The 17,950-nt window shown below is 39.9% G+C and overlaps 1 protein-coding gene across 2 annotated transcripts in view; it reads right to left on the bottom strand.

The window, feature by feature from the left end:
• The window catches only part of aff2 (AF4/FMR2 family, member 2), a 213,120-nt gene extending 196,516 nt beyond the window's left edge, over window positions 1–16,604 (bottom strand). The window contains exon 1 of one of the 2 annotated variants that reach the window (XM_042225097.1): window positions 16,099–16,604. In XM_042225097.1, the coding sequence (XP_042081031.1) occupies window positions 16,099–16,151 (53 nt within the window). In that variant the 5' untranslated portion in view covers window positions 16,152–16,604. The remainder of the gene's footprint in view (window positions 1–16,098) is intronic. The other variant, XM_042225096.1, reaches the window with a different exon arrangement.
• Window positions 16,605–17,950: the final 1,346 nt, after the last annotated feature.

The following is a 17,950-nucleotide window of genomic DNA, read 5'->3' as shown; positions in this document are numbered from 1 at the left end:
ACAGTTTGATTATATTCTCACATGTATGAGACTCTAAGTCCACTCCCCCTTCACTAACAGAGGCTAACAGCAGCTAACAGAGGCTAATATATGCTATCAGCAGCTAACAGAGACTAACATATGCTATCAGCAGCTAACAGGTGTTTTCAGCAGTTAACAGAGGCTAACAGCAGCTAACAGAGACCAACAGCAGCTAACAGAGGCAAAAAAGCAGTGATTATTGAGAGAAAGGTTTAGGATATCCTCATCAACTCGCCTCAAAGTTGTTGTCATCAGACAGAAGTGAGCTTCTCTGAATCGCTGACAGGTATTTGACTCCTTTCATAAAGTTTTATACTCTCCTCCAGACTAAATAGATGTGGACAGCCGATATAAACAGCGACTGTACCTAGCATTATGCACTTGAATTGGGACAGATATGAAAACAGAATTTCGTTGATCGCAATCTGCAGTCTACTGACATCTAGCGGCACTTTATACACTGACATGTGACCCATTTTTAGAAAATGCCGAAGTGGTGGCATTGATTCAAGAAGGTGCTTTAAACATTCCTCATCTATTTTTAGCCATATTGACATTACAGCATAACACTGTTGCTGCATATTCATTATGTGAATCTCCCATTCCAACACATCCCAAAGGGGGGGCTATTGGACTTAGATCTGATGACTGTGGAAGCAGTGAAAATAACGGCATGTTCAAGAAACCAGTTAAAGATGATTTGGGCTTTGTGATGTAACACATTATCCTGCTGGAAGACAATATCAGAAAATGCACTGTGGTTATAAAGGGATGGACGTGATAATCAACAATACAAATACAATAATCTACAACAATCCACAGTTCAATTTATATCATTTCAAGGAACTTGCCATGCATAAACAAATTAAATACAAAGTGCATTTTTGTGGGCACTTCCGAGAAGCAGTTAAGGAGCTGTTAAATATTATGCTGTATTAATTCAAGATATTTACACAAAAAAACTTAAATCTAAATATTAATATTTCTGTTCTTACCCAAATCCCAAACCATTAACTACTAATCCCGTTGGCGGTTCCCTCTCTGGATAGCCCAAGGGACACCCTGACACACACACACACACAGTAAGCTGGTCTTTGGGGAGCTGAGTCCGCCGCTTCAGGGGAAATAAGAAAAATGTCTTATTCTATTTAACGTAATAAAAATAATGACACAAAAGGAATTATCACTATGTAGTACAAGTTAATAAATCGCCTTATCGTCCTCACTGCATAATGATACAACAACAGATTCTGGAAGCATCTGAGGAATTGTGGGGTTCGTTGTGGGTTTGTCCTTTTCTTCCTCATCTTTGGCATTTGCCAGACATAACCTGCCAATCACACAGTTTCTGTACAGCATTTTCCAGACATTGCTTGTCAATCAAAAAGTGCAAGTGGCATCTTTTTCTTCAGGTGTTCTCTTAGAGTGAGTTTTGTCCATCCATGCAGCTGATGCTAATTATTACCCAATTTTTTTATCTCTTCAGGCTAAAATAATAGGACACATCAAACATACTGCTTCCTCAGCTCCACAGGGGCTTTCCCCGAATGAAGGCTCGTCTGCATGACCTCGTGTTTAAAGCAGTAAATAAAACAGGTTTAATAAAGTGGCAACCAGCGTAAAGCTGTGAATCTGAAAAAAGAAAAGTGAAAGAGGTAGTTGGGTATGCTTCAGGCAGTTTCAGAAAATTATCAATTTAACGCAACAACAGTGCATGGCTGCTCTAAATATAAAGTCCGACCTGCATCCAAAATGAAAGAATTGAAATAGCACAGTGATAGATCTGATCACATCGGGCGTAGCAGTTCTGTGTCAGAAACATGGACATTGCGTCTTGATAAAAGCATCATTAGGGGCATTCGCGAATGTCTTCAGGGTTCTTGTGTTAACGCTGCAGACCAATTACAATCAAATCAAACATGCAAGGACTGTCTTCCTATATTTCTCTGTCCGCTTTTTATTTTTTCTTTAAATTCTGAGTTTCTCTGGGCCCCGCTGCCTCTTTCTACCCAGTGTAAATAATGTAATTTGTCACAGACAGGCCTCCGTGTAGGAGATGACCTTTCGAAACCTCACAGTAAATTGGCCCCGGCTAGCAAAGCTACGTCATTAGCCCTCTCTGTCTCTGTCTCGCTCTCACTTCCTCTATATCGCCCTGCTTTCAAATTCACTTTTATTACTTCTGTTTAATTTAAAAGTCAGTGTTTAATCTACTGTCCTGTGAGGCTAACTAGCTCTCTCTGTCTGTCTTTCTTTCTCCGCTATATCCCACAGTCACACACATAAAACCAAATCATAAAGCCCTGCCAGTGGGTCATTTTAAAGTCATATTAACTCTCTCGTTTGTTTAATATACATCAAATGTATTATAAATTCACTCTTGCACTAGATCAGGCAAACTACAAAAAAGGCTTTGGTCTGTATTGTGTACTGTACAGTTACAACTTTGCTTGTATTGTGTATTGTCAAATTGACACATAATAAGATATTTTGTCTGAGAGTTGTGCGGGCCTTCTGTAAAATGAATCAAATATTATATTGGCTGAACTACATTAAACATATGTTAAAGTATACAGTTGCATATTTGGAAAAAGAGCACACATAAATGATAATGTAGCTAGCTAATCTCTAGCTAGCCACGATGTATAAGAATCATAAACAATTTAGAACTTTTATTTGCAGAGAAAAATAAATTAAATAGCAGTCTTTGCTGATTGTTGACAGATTCAAAAGACTTATTTAATGATCGTAGACATCAGGGCTACTCTAAAGAATTTAACAAAATAAAAAATTGTAGCCTTCCCGATACTTGCATTCCTAGCCCTTTGAAAAATGCAAAACCACATCAAAATATCTTTAAAATGTTTTTTGGATTTCTGGATTTTTTCTGAGTTTCCAAGCCTTCTCTCCAAGGGCATAAACAGCCTGTAAACATGGTGGATGGATTTTAATCTATTTTTTATTTGTTTAGATGAAAAGCAGTAGGTGAACTAGCACTAACTAAAATCAGCCAATTAAAAACCTGACCATCCACACAATCCTGAGCTAAACATTGATAAAACACGGAGGGGATTCCCCCCCGCGTACCCCCTCTACTTTCTGCCTAAATAAATAATAGGCCTACTCATTACAGGTGCAGAGCAGGTTTGGGTTTACAGAAATAAACTTCTGCCAGAAACATCGCAACATTTTGGCATTTTCACCTTAATGATGTTGAACAAAATGAACCTGCTGAAACATTTAAGTTCAGAGGGTGAAAATGCACCACTAACACACAGCCCGACAGGATTCCAGTACATCTGCACATACCTGGATGTAAGTCGGCTTTCTGCCACCATAAAATACTCGCACGGACTTTTGGACAGACACAAAATGGGTATCAGCAGTATCACAAGTGCCAACTACAGCAGAGCAGAGAACTACTAGAGCACTGGGTTCAAGGCAGACTGAGTGTGTGCCTGCAAAGAAAGAGTGTGTCTGTGTGTGTGTGCGTGTGTGTGTTATCATTCCTCAGCACCATGCTCCTCTTGGCAGATGGCTGTGCCAACCCCGGGACACGGCGTGTGTGTGTGTGTATTGTCTTGGTATCTTGGGGGCACAAGGGCAGAAGCTACCTGGTGTTGACTGCCAAGTCTCTCGTTCTCTTGTGCTCTCTCTTTTTATAAACCCTACAAACTCTCTCTCTCTCTCTCTCTCTCTCTCTCTCTCACACACACACACACACACACACACACACACACATCTACTGAAATGCCGTGCCCAGTCACGACTTTTATTGCATATGTGGTTGAATTTAGTTTTTAAGAAGGTCCAGCCATGGAAAACTGTGTAAAAGATACTGTAGACAGAGGTAGTACAATTTCCTCTTTATGCATTATTAAAGGGACAATTCACCAACAAACCTAATTTGTAGATTTTCCCTTGTCTGCAATGCTTTTTGTCTAACCAATGGAAGTGTGCAGCTAGCTAACAGCTAACTCGACTGAGCGGGAGAATCCGTGATTGTGTCAGAAATCCCTCACTGACTGATAAACCTGTAGATGGATTTATGTGTAGAAGATTATTTTGTGAGCTCAAACAAACAAAAATCCTTGCTGATGCTATTCAGTTAAGAAGCCATATGTGCAGATTGGAAGTTTCACTTTTTTTTTTTTACATATTCTGACCACATGCAGAAGAATGAAAGACATGAAGACAGTTTCAAAGCCACACTTCATATCTCTGCTATCAAACATTAATGGAGCTTAATTAAGAAAATTATTTGGGTTTGTTTTGGTTTTATGTTATTCTTTTCTTTTTAAAACCTTAATATTAAAATGTGTTATTGTAAATAGATAACACATTTTAGGCAAAGGTTAAAATATCAATACTACAGTTTAAATATCAGGAGAGCAAATCAATATTTATAGGAAAATTTTATAAATACAGAAATAATAAATAGTAAATAATAATACAGTCACATATTGGGATACAAATTTTTAAGCATAGCATCCACCACTACGAACATTTATTTTTAATATTTCTGTAACAAATAGATATTGTACTGAGCATATTTTCTCTTTTTTGAAACTCTAGTGAAATGCCCGAAGGTCTTCTGTTCTTGAGCAGTTAGAGGTAATGTAGGATACTCTGAACAGTCTGTACAGGGTATATTAAATCCATTTGGCAGTGCTAATAAATGGCAAACTCATTATTTAGTCCATTATGCTGGATGTTTCTTCCTGTTAAAAAGGGAGTTTTTCCTTCCCACGGTCACCAAGTACTTTAACATAAAGAGTCATTGGATCGTCGGGGCTTTCTCTGTTTTCTCTGCATTATTGTCGGGTCTTTACATAACAATATAAAGAGCCTTGAGGCAACTGTTGTAATTTGGCGCTATATAAATAAACTGAATTAAATTATGGAGTAAGCATGAGTGAGCGATTGTGGACCGAGCTAACGCTTACATCCTGCTTCCTTCTTCATCATCATAGAGACGGAGTACACTGATGACCATACACAAAACTGCTCACAACATGAATAAATGAATGAATGAATTATTGATACTTTGAGAACCAGACACATCTACAAAATTCCTTTGAAACAAGGAACTCCTGCCAAAACAGTTCAGATGGGAAAAAATGCATAAATGAATTTAATTAGTAGCAGTGACTGTTGTTGTAGCACCGAATGCGTCGCTCTCTACATAAAATGTTAAGCTCAGGTTAAGCGTGTACTCCAAGTTGTAACTAATAAGTCAATGTTATCACATATTCCTGATAATGTAACGTAATAACAATATTGTCCTGCTATCATGACACATCATTCTCCTGCCTGAATTAGTGTTATGGAGCAAACACTGCTTACTAATTCCAATAATTGCTAATGAGAATTTCCCAACAAATTAGTGAACGTTACTCCAAGCAAATACTTGATCAACTAATTAAACAAATTCTTAATTAGCTTTAACAACAAACTGGGGGATGTAATTTCAAGCAAGCTCTCTAGCTAATCTGACCCATTCCACCAAAAAAAATGAATATTATCTTAAGCAAATAGTGAGCTAATTAAATAAAGTCATTACTAAATAAACACGTACACTTTATAGAACCAGAAAGCGCTATGGCACAGTTTTCAGATATATGCAACACTCAGGTTATTTCCTGATGAGTTATGCTCCCCTGCTTAGATGCGTTTCAGAAATTCCGCCGCAGCTCATGCTTCCTTTATCTCTCCTCTGTGCGTTGTCTGATAAAGAAACTACCACAAAACTCATCTTTAAAAAGACATAAAAAACGACTCGTGGCAATAGAAACGTAGGTAAGTACGAGCATTAAGAGGTGGGAAACACTCTAAGACAATGACTATGCCGATAACAGAAGAGCAGCTACAGCACAACAGATCTGATCCCAGGGGAGAGATTTGTTTCAGTTCTGTACAGTTATGCTCAGCTTTATAGTCTAATTAACAGTTACAGGGCTTTTAGTATTGGCAATTGTGATTTTGGCGCAGCATTAACAGAACGATGTGAAACTACCTGTTTATTTCATAAGCCTCTTCACCTACGTGTTAACACTGTTTGCTTTTTAAAATAACAATATTGCCGCTCAGAGAGAGATATCTCCGTCTAAGTACTTCGGCTGCACTCATGAGTGACTTTACTGCACCTCATTGAGCCACTCAGTGCCTTTTGGGTGTTACCATCTGAGGCTTGTCGTGGTAATTTGTTGTGTGAACTCTCTTTATTTATGATAACTGACTAAAAAGGTTTGGAGGGGTCTCAATGCAATTTTTCACTCCACAACTGAACACTTATTGGATTTATTCAAAGATTTGATGCAATTGAAAAGAAAGTTTGTGCACCTTACTGAGTATGGCGTCCTTTGGGCTAATTTTCTGTGGCATCGTACAAAATAGAGTCCGCAGCAGTAGAGGGAGGCCAATAGTATGCTTACACTGATAAAGATAAATGTTCTGCTGAGGGTTTTTATATCCCATCCAGATGGTTACTCTTAATTTTCTTATAAGGCACTAAAGAAAGTGAACAGATGGTTTAGCTCTTTATATGGAGCGTGTGCAAATCCTACAATGTCTTTACTCCAACCCTCAACTGAGCCTCAGTTTACCTGCTAGTAAAGTTTCAACAGCTGACCTCTGTCTTTGTACGAGTTCTGTAATGTGATAACATAATTGGATTGTGTGTCAAACTGTTAATTCAAAGGCTTCATCAACTTAATTATGTTTCTTAAGAATAATGCAATTAAGTTTTGTCTTTCAATACTTCAATGAAAAACAGCAGCGTCGTTTTTCAAGGCTGTAAGATCTTTAAAGACTAAAACAGAGTGTAAACTGTGAGTAGTAAGTGATAATAATATCTGAAATATAAGTAAAACACTTGAACTCTTCAGTTAATCTAGCTTTATGTTTTCATTTTGGATCCTCATACATCACATATGTTGTATTATCTGTTTACAGCTCGCAGTGTGGAGCACTAAATCCTAAAGGCTAAGCTAAGACAATATTTCGAGTTAATTTGGAGACTCTGATCATTGCTTCCTTGTTGAAATGTAAACACAGCCACAAAGACACATCTGTATAATTTTACATCAAAGTCTCCAATGGATCAACTCCTCACAATTGACTCTTTGGCAGAAATGTAGTAAGATTTCTGGTGTACATCAAATCAGACAAGTTCTTTCAAATCTGGAAACAATATCTTATAACAGCTCTAATCAAACATATTTGATCAGCAGTGCTTCTTAATGGCCCTGCGCATAGTGAAAAATTGTTTCCATGAGACCCACAAAGAAGTATGACTTCTGCAGAACTTTGAAGAACATTTTAAACTCATTCTTGGGTTGTTTTAACTTTTTGGTTCAGCCTCTGGTCAATCACATGCTTCATTTGCAGCGTTTAGTAGGTGGAGACCAAAAAATAGCTAAAAGAAGAGCAGATTGTTCTACATGGTTGCAAGCTTTGGGAACATTTCACGTGTATTGTTGAAGATTTTTCTGCAGGTTTTTGAATTCCTAGCAATTCCCCCTGTCAGTCTAAGCAACTATCTCCGATAAGCCTTGATAAAAGGTGCCGCTCACCCCCAATACACACACACACACACACACACACACACACACACACACACACACACACACACACACACTGTGTATGTATCCTTTGGGGACATCTCATTGACATAATGCTTTCCCTAGCCGTTTACCCTAAAAAATGAATGCCTAACCCTGATCCTTACCCTAAACCTAACCATAACCTAATTGTAACCCTGACACTAAAACCACATATTGAGTCTCAAAAATGCCTTCAAACTCGTGTGGACCGGGATTTTGGTCCTTACGAGGGCTGTTTGTCCCCACAAGTATAGTAAACTATCAATTTTTGGTCCCCATGAAGATGTTAATACCCCCCCCCCCACACACACACACACACACACACTTTAATGACAGAGAAGTTAGTTCTAAAGACACAAACCTTTATTTCTGCTGCTATGCTGGAGAATTACAACAGAATAAAATGTATTTAAGATTAGCTCAGCCTTAAACATCTGCTGGAGTAATATTGATCCATGTAACACAGATGAGGAACATTTTTGCAGAATATGTTTTATAATATTTTAGGGACCATTTGCCAGTAATACAGTTTTATGTGTGTTTTCACAGTGTTCTTTGTTGATTTTAAACGTGCTGTAGAAATAAAACTGACATTGACATTATCCCATATAAGATTATTTGATTGGTAGATGGTTAATGAAATTAATGCTGCCTTATTTATGGTTTGAGTAAAATTTATAAAACACTTTTGAAAAAGCAAAGTTTCCTTTTATAACCTTGAGTTGCTTCCTTTTTCTTCATCTCTGCTTTTATTATCAGAGCAGATTTGTTGTGAACCTTTGATTTGATCTTGACTTGCATGAGGGTATTTGTTTTTTTGTGTAGCTTTGAATTAATATAATAAAGATAAAAAAAAAATGATGCTTTGAGTGTTTTTTTCTTTGTTTGTTTGTTTTTTCAGCACCACGGACAGTGACTGTTTCCTCCCAGATGGAGTTCAGGTGATCTGGCTACTTTTACCAGCTTCTTCACACCTGCTGACAGAGCTGGCGCTTCACAGCCCTGTGGGATAACTGTACCGCCAGTATGGGATAAAATGGATTTTTTTTTTCCCAGTTAGAAGATTTCTTTCGGTGTTATCTGCTGTCAGGTTGAAGCATTTGTTTGTGAATTCTTGGCAGTTTGGGATGAGACACAGCTTCCTTTCGCAGCCTCTGAGTTGCTGATGATGTGGGTGTGAAGTATCATCAAGTGGAGCTGGTTTGGCAAGCCTAGGCCGATCACACAGCAAGGATGGAAATTTCAGTGTGTGATGAATGATTTTGCGCTTATTGAGCTTGCACGTGTGAGTGAGCTGACTGAGAGCTTGGGAGGATTGATGGCAGATTGAATACCAGACTGTGAGAATGAACATCGAATGCATTGACTCTGTCACCTCCTTTCCCCAAAGATTCCATCACCGCTTCTTGTAGGTTTTCAAGAGCCGGACCTGAGTATTCAACTTTCTGAATATTTGATGGCTTGGTGGGTATTTAATCATCTACTGTGGGATTCAGTTTTTTGGAATCCACAAATCTAGCACCTTTGTGGACAAACAGTTGCCACTACTCCACTACGACACACAAGGACAAGGAATTACTCACAGCCTCCTTGGCCAAGTTATTAAACCCCCAAATTGTCTCTGATTCACTCCTCAGTCTGTCTCTCTGTGCATGTATGTGTGAGAGATAAAGCGTTTTAAGTTCATAGAATAATCTGCCACGTGAATGTGTGTGTGTGATTGTAGGAATGCTACTAATAATCTTTGTAATCCTTCAATAGTCAGTAAGACTAGAAAAGTGCTATAAAATTACCAAATATCATTCATCACTTTGTGATAAAGTAGCTGAAATAACAACATAGACTGTACATTAAAGATGGACATGCCCACCATGACATCACCCAATAGTTTGTAAACAACTGGTTTAAAGCCTTGAGTTCAGCATTTGTGCCACTTTTCAAGTTTTAGAAGTTTTGGAATAATAAGCAATGATATTTTGGATGAGACGGTGGAGTGGGGAGGCAATCAGCTCATGTTAATTAGGCTGGTGAACTGAATTGTGCATCCATACAGTTGGTGCATCACATAGGTTCAGACAACCTGCTAATTATTTTTAACAAATAAATAGAATAAACATATAATTTCTGTCATCAGTGTTCAATGGATCAGTCTGGATCTCACTGGGCAAGCAAGGAAAGCAGTGCTTGCCCAGTGAGTTTAACCTGCAGTTAAATAATATTAAGGCATTAAAATGTTCAATCCCTCTGTAAAAGTCACCACAGGCCACTCGTCTATACCAATAACCATTTGTCAGTCAGCACAGGTGGTTGATGACAAACAGGCGTAAACCTTCATATAACTTAAAATGGAGACGTAAACACACACTATTATCATACACAGGGAACAGGGAAGTATCCAACTTCTATCACATTATAAACATGTTTAATTCGGATGTAAAGAGGGGATTTAAGCAGGCGAGCCTATGTGGACTGATTTGCTTTTGTGTTGTGTTGGCTTCATTTTACAGCCCCGCAGTTTGACTATCAGCAAACCTGTTTAATTTAACTTTACATGTATGATGATTTTAAATAAAATTTGTAAAAATATCTTTAATTATTAAATGCAAAAGACAAATTACTTTACAAAGTCACCCCCCTCCCCCGCCCAGCTGAAGACGCAATAATTTGGTCGATAATACAAAAAAAGAGAAACACGATATTTGGGACAGCCATGGTGTATTTACCCCCGGATTGTTCTGAAAAGAGAGCTTTGATTACACCTTTGAACAACAATCTTTTCTTTGTCTTCCAGCATTTAAACAACAATAATAAAAAAAGAATAATAATCGGTGTTTCTTCCCGCAGATGTGAACTTTTAGGCTCCAAAACACGCAGCTGGAAACTTATCATTGCATGCTGAGGATATGTGTAATCAATTCTCTAATTAACTACTTAAATGGTTCAACCAATCACCATCAGCATCAATTAACATTCAAAGCGATCTCCCCCAGATTCCACTGCCATGATTAGCTGGCTACATGATGGGCAATTACAGTGAGGAGCACGCGACGCTCAATGCAAGCCATATTACAATCATACAAAAGCCTTCAGATCTCCAAGCGAGAGAACGAAACGAGGCAAGATGGGAGGAGGGAGAAAGAGCAACAAAGAGGAGAAGAGATGAAAGGGTATTTCTTCAGGAGGAGGAGGAGGAGGAGACCTACAGAGTTCGTTCAGATTTAACAAAGGGGGGAGCTTCAAGATTGTTTTCTCTTTCTCAGCTTTTTTTTTTCTTAAAGGGAAAATCTACTGTCAAACACCAGCCACACATCAATGGTGCGTGACAGACTTTTAACTCCAATCTGAGTGATTTTCGTGGTTTCTATTGAAGGTGCGTGTCGTCTTTTATGCCTGTAAAATCCATTGTAAAATTTCAGGAGGAAGATCTATTTGAAAATAACTTGCTGCATTCTGGTTCCCATCTTCCAGCGGTGCCGTTATCTTTGTTATCATCTTGGACAGCTGAGCCCATTTGAACATTTATTAGCACAGATTCGCCACCAACATCAAAAGCGGCTTTTAGAGATGTTGGTACAAGCCGATGGTTAAGAGACGACATCGGACAGGAAAAGCATAAAAAAAGTTGGCCTCCATTCTCAACTGAAATACGCTTCAATTGAATTTCAGCTGAATTTATTTAGCTGTTTTTATTGATTTATGGTTGTTTGGGTAACGGTGCTTTTGGATGGTCTTTACTTAACCCTCTGAGGTCTAAGCCGTCATTGGTGATGAGCCCTCTCCAACCCTAACCCTAATTCTAACCCAGGGCTAGATGAATCTTTTTGTATTGACCTGTTCTTCCAAGGCTTGTAAATCAGGGAAAGAATCATTCTCATCGAAAGCTATTCACATTTTTTTCCCCAAATCTCCAAAATAAAGGATAACGGTTACCACCTGTGATGACTTAGACTTCACCAGGTTTAGGTCTTCTATGGTTTTCCACCTGTCATAAGTTCATAAATTGAAGAGTTAACAAACTAAGAGCACGTGGGTGGGGTATTGTTAAATCTGACAATCTGATTGTCAGATTAAACTTGATTTTGAATCATCTTGTGTCTTCCAAACTGACGACATTGAAATGTCAGGTACATTTCATACGCACTCTTATTTTTAAATAGATACATTTAACACATGAAGGGATTTGGCTTTTTCAAGACACCAGGATGGATTGTGCACTTCTACTGATTGGAAAACTTTGCCTGTTTTGCTTATGGTGAAAAATAATTAGCCTGAATATTTTCTGTTGCAATATGTTGACTATGATGGCTGATGTGATTGAACAAACATATAGGACCATTTTTATCATTACATTTTGCTTTTATTTTAATCATATAGGGGCCTCCCTGTTTGAGAATCACAGTTGGTACTTGTAAAGGGTTGAACGGCTCCATGAGGAGAGTCTCCTTCCTGTTGTGTTGAGCTAGAGCTGAGACTTCTACACTGATGGTGTCTGAGATTCTTATCAGTACAGCTAGTGAACGTAGTGAGGCAGAGACCTGTTGTGCAGTTGATGTCGAGTACTACAGGAAAAAAACGCAAGTGTACAAGACTCTGTTTTCCTGTCCAATAAACTCTTGAGCTAACATGCTGGCCCGTGCTAAATATGCTGGGCTAGCATAATGCGTGCTGCTCCCACCGGTTTATTGTAGAATCTCTGAGAATTACTCAACGTTTGCTTCCTTCTGTTGCTTTTTGAATTGGAAATGTGAATATGACGCCTTTCTATTTAGGTTCATTCAGTTTTTATGTTCATTAGAAATTGTTCAAAATAAAGATTTGATTCAAATTCTTCAATATACTGACAATCTGCAGGTTTAAATAAGCCAACTCTACTGACTTCTGTGAGAAGCAGGAAATTAACACGCCCTGCCAAAGTGCCACACTTTAACAACATGACCAGCACTGCGAAGGAAACTGGCAAATCCTGGTGCTTCAACCCTACGTAGGGCTTCTCATAAATAAAATCATTGCTTACACTGTGGACCCCAGTGCTCCATTTTTCTTCTTCTACAAACATAAAAGATTAGGATCGCATCTGACACGTTAATATGATTTGCTATAGAAGAAAGCATTTTTCTTCCAGCTTCTTGTGACTCCCTCAAGGGCACTTGGATGAGTCCAGACCCCTAGGGTGGCACGTGCTGGCTGTAATACACCCACAGACAGCTACATAAACAGACCTGGCGTGATGTTTCCAGATTGTGACTGTTTAATTCTAAATGAGGGAGAAGCTGATCGACACACATAAGCTGCCTTCATTGTTCTGCAGTTTCCTAAAAACATTTTCTTGTATTTTCTTCATATTCTTTCTGGCCTAAAAGCCGTTTCAGTGTGAGCCCAATTTCCCATCAGGACCACCTGACAGCTCTGGCGTGATGGAGTGGTGGCAGGGGGAGGGTTACATGTGTAGACACCCCGAGCTTGTTGTTGAGCCCTGAGCAGCTCCACTCCCACAGCGGGGGGTTAAGTACCTTGCTCCAGGGCCCTTCCACGGTAGCTGCTGAGGGACAGCAGTGTGTGTCACTTTCCCCACTCAGACTCTCCCTGCTGGAATACGCATTCAAAACAGCAGCGTGGTTGCCAAGTTATTGTGCTCCCTCTGTAATACACAGTTAGACTGGAAAGGCTGACTGTTATATAGACCTTACTTCCTACAGTCCTCCTGAATGTTTCCACCAAGTGACAAGAAATATGCAGCATGAAGTGAGACACTTGATAATCTTTTAATAAAAGCTGATATTTTAAAAATGCTGTTAATCCAGAAGAATAAAATCATATATATATTTATATAGATATGACATGCATACATGACGCCATGTATGAAGCATTCTGCCTGCATTGTTTCTGATCGTGCACATGACTCTGCATCAGATTGCTGAATTGGTAAGTGGAGCAATTATTTTAAAAAATTCCAGGGTTGATGATAAATGGCTGATTGAAAGGCAAAATTAATTACTTTGAATTAAAAAAAATTGTAATATGAATTGCAGTTGAAGCTGTGACCTCAACAGGAAGCTGCCCACCAGTACAACCAGAGCCTGACAAAGTGTTCTGAAAGGTTCAAATTGCCCCTCCATTACTTTCCACACGCCCAGTTTCTGCACAAATGAGTGCGAGAATAAATTCCAAATCACGCTGAGAGACTGAATTATGTTTAACTTCTTGCAGATTCCAGCCTCTCTATCATCTTTTTGAAAACCCCAGCATCTTTTTAGGCCTCCATAGTGTTAAAAGCCTTAAAAAGCACTTCTCCCCATGTGGCTCTTTGTTCTTATGTCCTCTACTGCATAGAAAATGACTTCACAGAGGCATGCAGGAGGAGCAGAATCCACAAGAATGACTTTCATTATAGATGATAGTACCACTGATACTGATTAATAGTATCATACAGATTTTAGAGTTTTATAAAGGGGCAGCGTGGTGGTGCAGTGATCGGCGCCTGTCGCCTCCCATACAATTATACTGCACTGCACACCCATGCCTTTTAATGCATAAATAATACCATAAATACTTTGTGACAGTATCCAATAGAGCAACAGGAGACTTCAGTTCCAGTGTCTTGGACTACAGCTGGTGACAGTAGACCTTGTGCTCTTTGGGAACCCAGCAAGATCTGCTTTATGTGGCCTTCCAAGTCACAGCACATCTCCAGACACCAGGAGGAATCGGACACATTCGAGGACTGTCACGACAACAACCAGACCAGCCCGCCTATGTGGAAACACTGTACTGTAAAGCCTGAAGCAGCAACTGGATTTTCAAAATAAGCAACCGGACCATCCAGAAGTAAGTCATGGATGGATGGTCAAAGTAAAAATAAGCCTCAAAATATAAATGTGTGGGATTCAGTGCAGGAAGGTTCTGGTGGAGGTTGTAAATTGTAATTTCGCTTGTTAAAACCCTGTGATGGGTGACCTGTCCATGATTTCCACCTTTTCTCGCCCTATGATCAGCAGAGATCTAATTAATAACATCATCTTAAATGTTTTTCTTTATTGGTGAACTATAACATTTTCCCAACATGTCCTGAAATGAATCTACTTTATGCAGCTATTCAAGATAGAAAGCATCACCTCAATGCGCTTTTCTAGTCTCGACCTAACATTTAAGCCTTTGGAAGCTCCCACACAGACGGTACATGCAAACTCCAAACAGAACGGTCCCAGGAAGGGACGAACCCAGAACCTTCCTGTTGTGAGACAGCAGTATTAACCGCTTCACCACTGTGCCACTCGTGTGCTGCACTTTAACAGGATGGCAGGAGGTAGAGCAGGTCATCTATTATTCATGAAGGTTGGCGGTTCGATCCTTGGCTGCTCCGGTCTATGTGCCAAATTCTCCTCAGGCAAGATACTTTCTCTTGATGCATTCATCAGAGTGTGTGTGTGTGTGTGTGTGTGTGTGTGTGTGTGTGTGTGTGTGAGAACGAAAGCACTTAGATGTAGAACAAAGTGCTTTGAGTGCTACATAAGAACCAGTCCATTTAATGTCTTGCCATAGATATCAGGTCCTGATATATAAACAGCGAGCAGATACCAGCTGACTTATGTGCTGATTTTCACTGAGGATCATTTTCAGTGAGAGTGGATGGATCCAGAAGAATGTTTACTGCTTTTAAAATTACAGTCAAGTGTTCGTCCTGACTGTCAACTAATGAGTTCAGCTCTGAATCAACAACAACAACAAAAAAAGGACCAAGTGTGCCAAACAACACGAGGCTGATACAGACCTCTCAATGCTGTCAACAGTACTGGATTTAAAGATGGGGATGATCTACTTTAAGCGTTTACAGTAACAACCACTTTGCAGTGATGCTCAGTCAACACACGGCCAAACACTGACTGAGCGTCATCACTCCATCGCTATGCCTCCATGGATGTGACGCTGCGCCTTTACACCTGCGCTGCACCAGGTGAGCTGAACTGAAATGTCACCAGGACACGTGATTCTTTAGGGACTGAAATGGAGCAAACACTAAACTGCCCAAACTTGTGGGGACGCAGTTCATTCACGTTTACGCCGATCCCTCCCTGCTCAGCGCTCCGCCACACTCCCCGGTGTCCGGTCTCACGTTTACGCCGAACGTTTTATTTTTTTTTTATTATTATTTTTAATTTCACAACGAAACAGTAAAAAGCCGGCGTTGCACCGGCTGGCTATAGTGTGTGCGTGTGTGTGTGTGTGTGTGTGTGTGCATGCCTCCCGGTTCATCTCCAGCAACAACGGCAGCTTTACGGTGACAAAGAAAGACGGTGTGCGCGATTTCTCCGAGACTCAGTTTGGCTGCATCTCCAGACAAAAATACAAGAATCTTTATTTATACCCCAGAAAGCATGTCCGGCCATCCCTCCACAATAAACACACATATGCATGCATTTTATAAACACACACACACACACACATAAGAATCTAAAGCTGCGCGCACAGGACTTACCATGGTTGTTCAAGCTCCCAGTCTCTGAAAAAGTCGAATTCAAAGAGATCCATTGCCGCTTGGGCTGGTGCTGTTGGTGGTTAAAATCCAAAGGTGGTGCTACGTGGTTCTACATAGGCTACTGACACTGAGTGTGTGTGTGTGTGTCAGAGAGAGAGAGCGAGGGAGAGTAGACACAAGCTGCTGCCGCTGCCAGGAAGCTGCTACGTGGTCGAGGCAAGCTGACAGCCAGGCAGAGGTGGAGGGAGGGAGCGCTCTCTCACACACACAGACACACACACTCATGCTGTGGGAGACAAGTCACTGCAAAAATGTTCTTCATAACAAGCAGAGCTATTTATATTGCACATTTGACCAAAATAAATGTGTGAATCAGTCACTTGACAGCAGCTGGAAAATGGTTTAAATGCCGCCCTTAAAAAAAGTGCCGTGTAATTGTGCAAGGTGTTGACATGTGAGGTTTTTAATCTTCATCAGGCAGGAAGCCACACATATGACACCACACCTCTGATCTGATCACAAGGTGCCCCATACCTCTAAACTTGACAGTCACCCCGTGTACACAACACAAAAGATTTCTTTTTGTGTGTTTTCACACTCCTTGAAACAGAAAATTACATTAGACTTTCTTCTGTTAAGAGCCTTTGTGCACACAGCAATGCATAAATACACTGTGCACCATAAAATGCTACAACCAGGATTTTCAGAGACACAGAGGTTGTTAGCTAAGATCTGAACCTGTTCATGCATTTAACTTTAATTCAATTCCTTTTTGTGTAGATCTCAGCACCCTAATGTCTAATAGGCCGGTATAACTTGAGGTTAATTCAAACTAGGCTTTCACAATGGACCTAGCATGATTTGTGCTTTTATGATGAGTGAAAAATCCTTGTAAGCTGATTCCCAAATCCCCCAAATATACAGAGGGCTTAACCCATGACCTCTTTGTGAAAAAACAACAAATTCTTACCAACTACGACCCTGCCCAAGACCTCTTTTTCAAAGACTCAAGACACACACGTGTGTGTGTGTGTGTGTGTGTGTGTGTACAGGCAAATAAACTTACAAAGAAGCAAACACTCTCTATTGGTAAGCATTAGAACAATATATCAGTTGATAATGGCAGATCTGCTTCAGCTCCCAGCAGCACATGTAGCAGAGCAGCATCACAGCTGTGCACACGGTGAAGCTACAACCAGAGATTTCAAAGTATGTAAATAAATATAAAATATATCAGCTGATGCTGTAGAAATCCAGTGTATTTCTACAGCAGCCTACAGCTGACAGACAGCACTGGCGTGGCTGGCTGGCACTGTCTTTGTGATAAATGATTTGTACCAATGAGCTGGAGACACAAATCCCTCAGGAGGGGCATCTGGTGTGTAATCATGCTAAAAACAAACGTGTGAAGCTACATGCTGTGATGACCCGTTTGTGGATAAGGGAGCAGGGAACGAAACTTTTTTGGACGTCTTCACCTGAATGCATATTTGTAGCCAGCAGAGTCTGAATCCTGTGGAGTCTTGTTATGCTAAGCTCCTGAGTTTGTGATTTCTATAAAAACCTGTTTGCTTTTTGAGCAAACTGGGATTATTTGAAAGAGTCATTTTAAGTGTTTTTTGGATTTTTGTGTGCTGCATGATTAAAGTGTCTGATTTGGAGGCTTTCTCGCTGAAACCTTGTTACTTTGTGACGAACGATAAAGCCGCTGAAAACCTGAACTTTCACTGGCGGTGCAAACAAGTTTACCGCCGGGTGGATGGAAATTGCCATTTGCTTGATGATGATCAGCACATTGGCTGCTCAGGCAGCTGTGGTTATTCTGTTTCTGTACTTTACCTGAACGGAGGAT

The sequence above is a fragment of the Haplochromis burtoni genome, unplaced genomic scaffold (genome assembly GCF_018398535.1).
Source record: "Haplochromis burtoni strain Fernald_Lab_line unplaced genomic scaffold, NCSU_Asbu1 Contig_159, whole genome shotgun sequence".
NCBI lineage: Eukaryota > Metazoa > Chordata > Actinopteri > Cichliformes > Cichlidae > Haplochromis > Haplochromis burtoni.
Note: the sequence above shows the minus strand (reverse complement) of the source record. Positions and strands in the feature narration are given on the sequence as shown.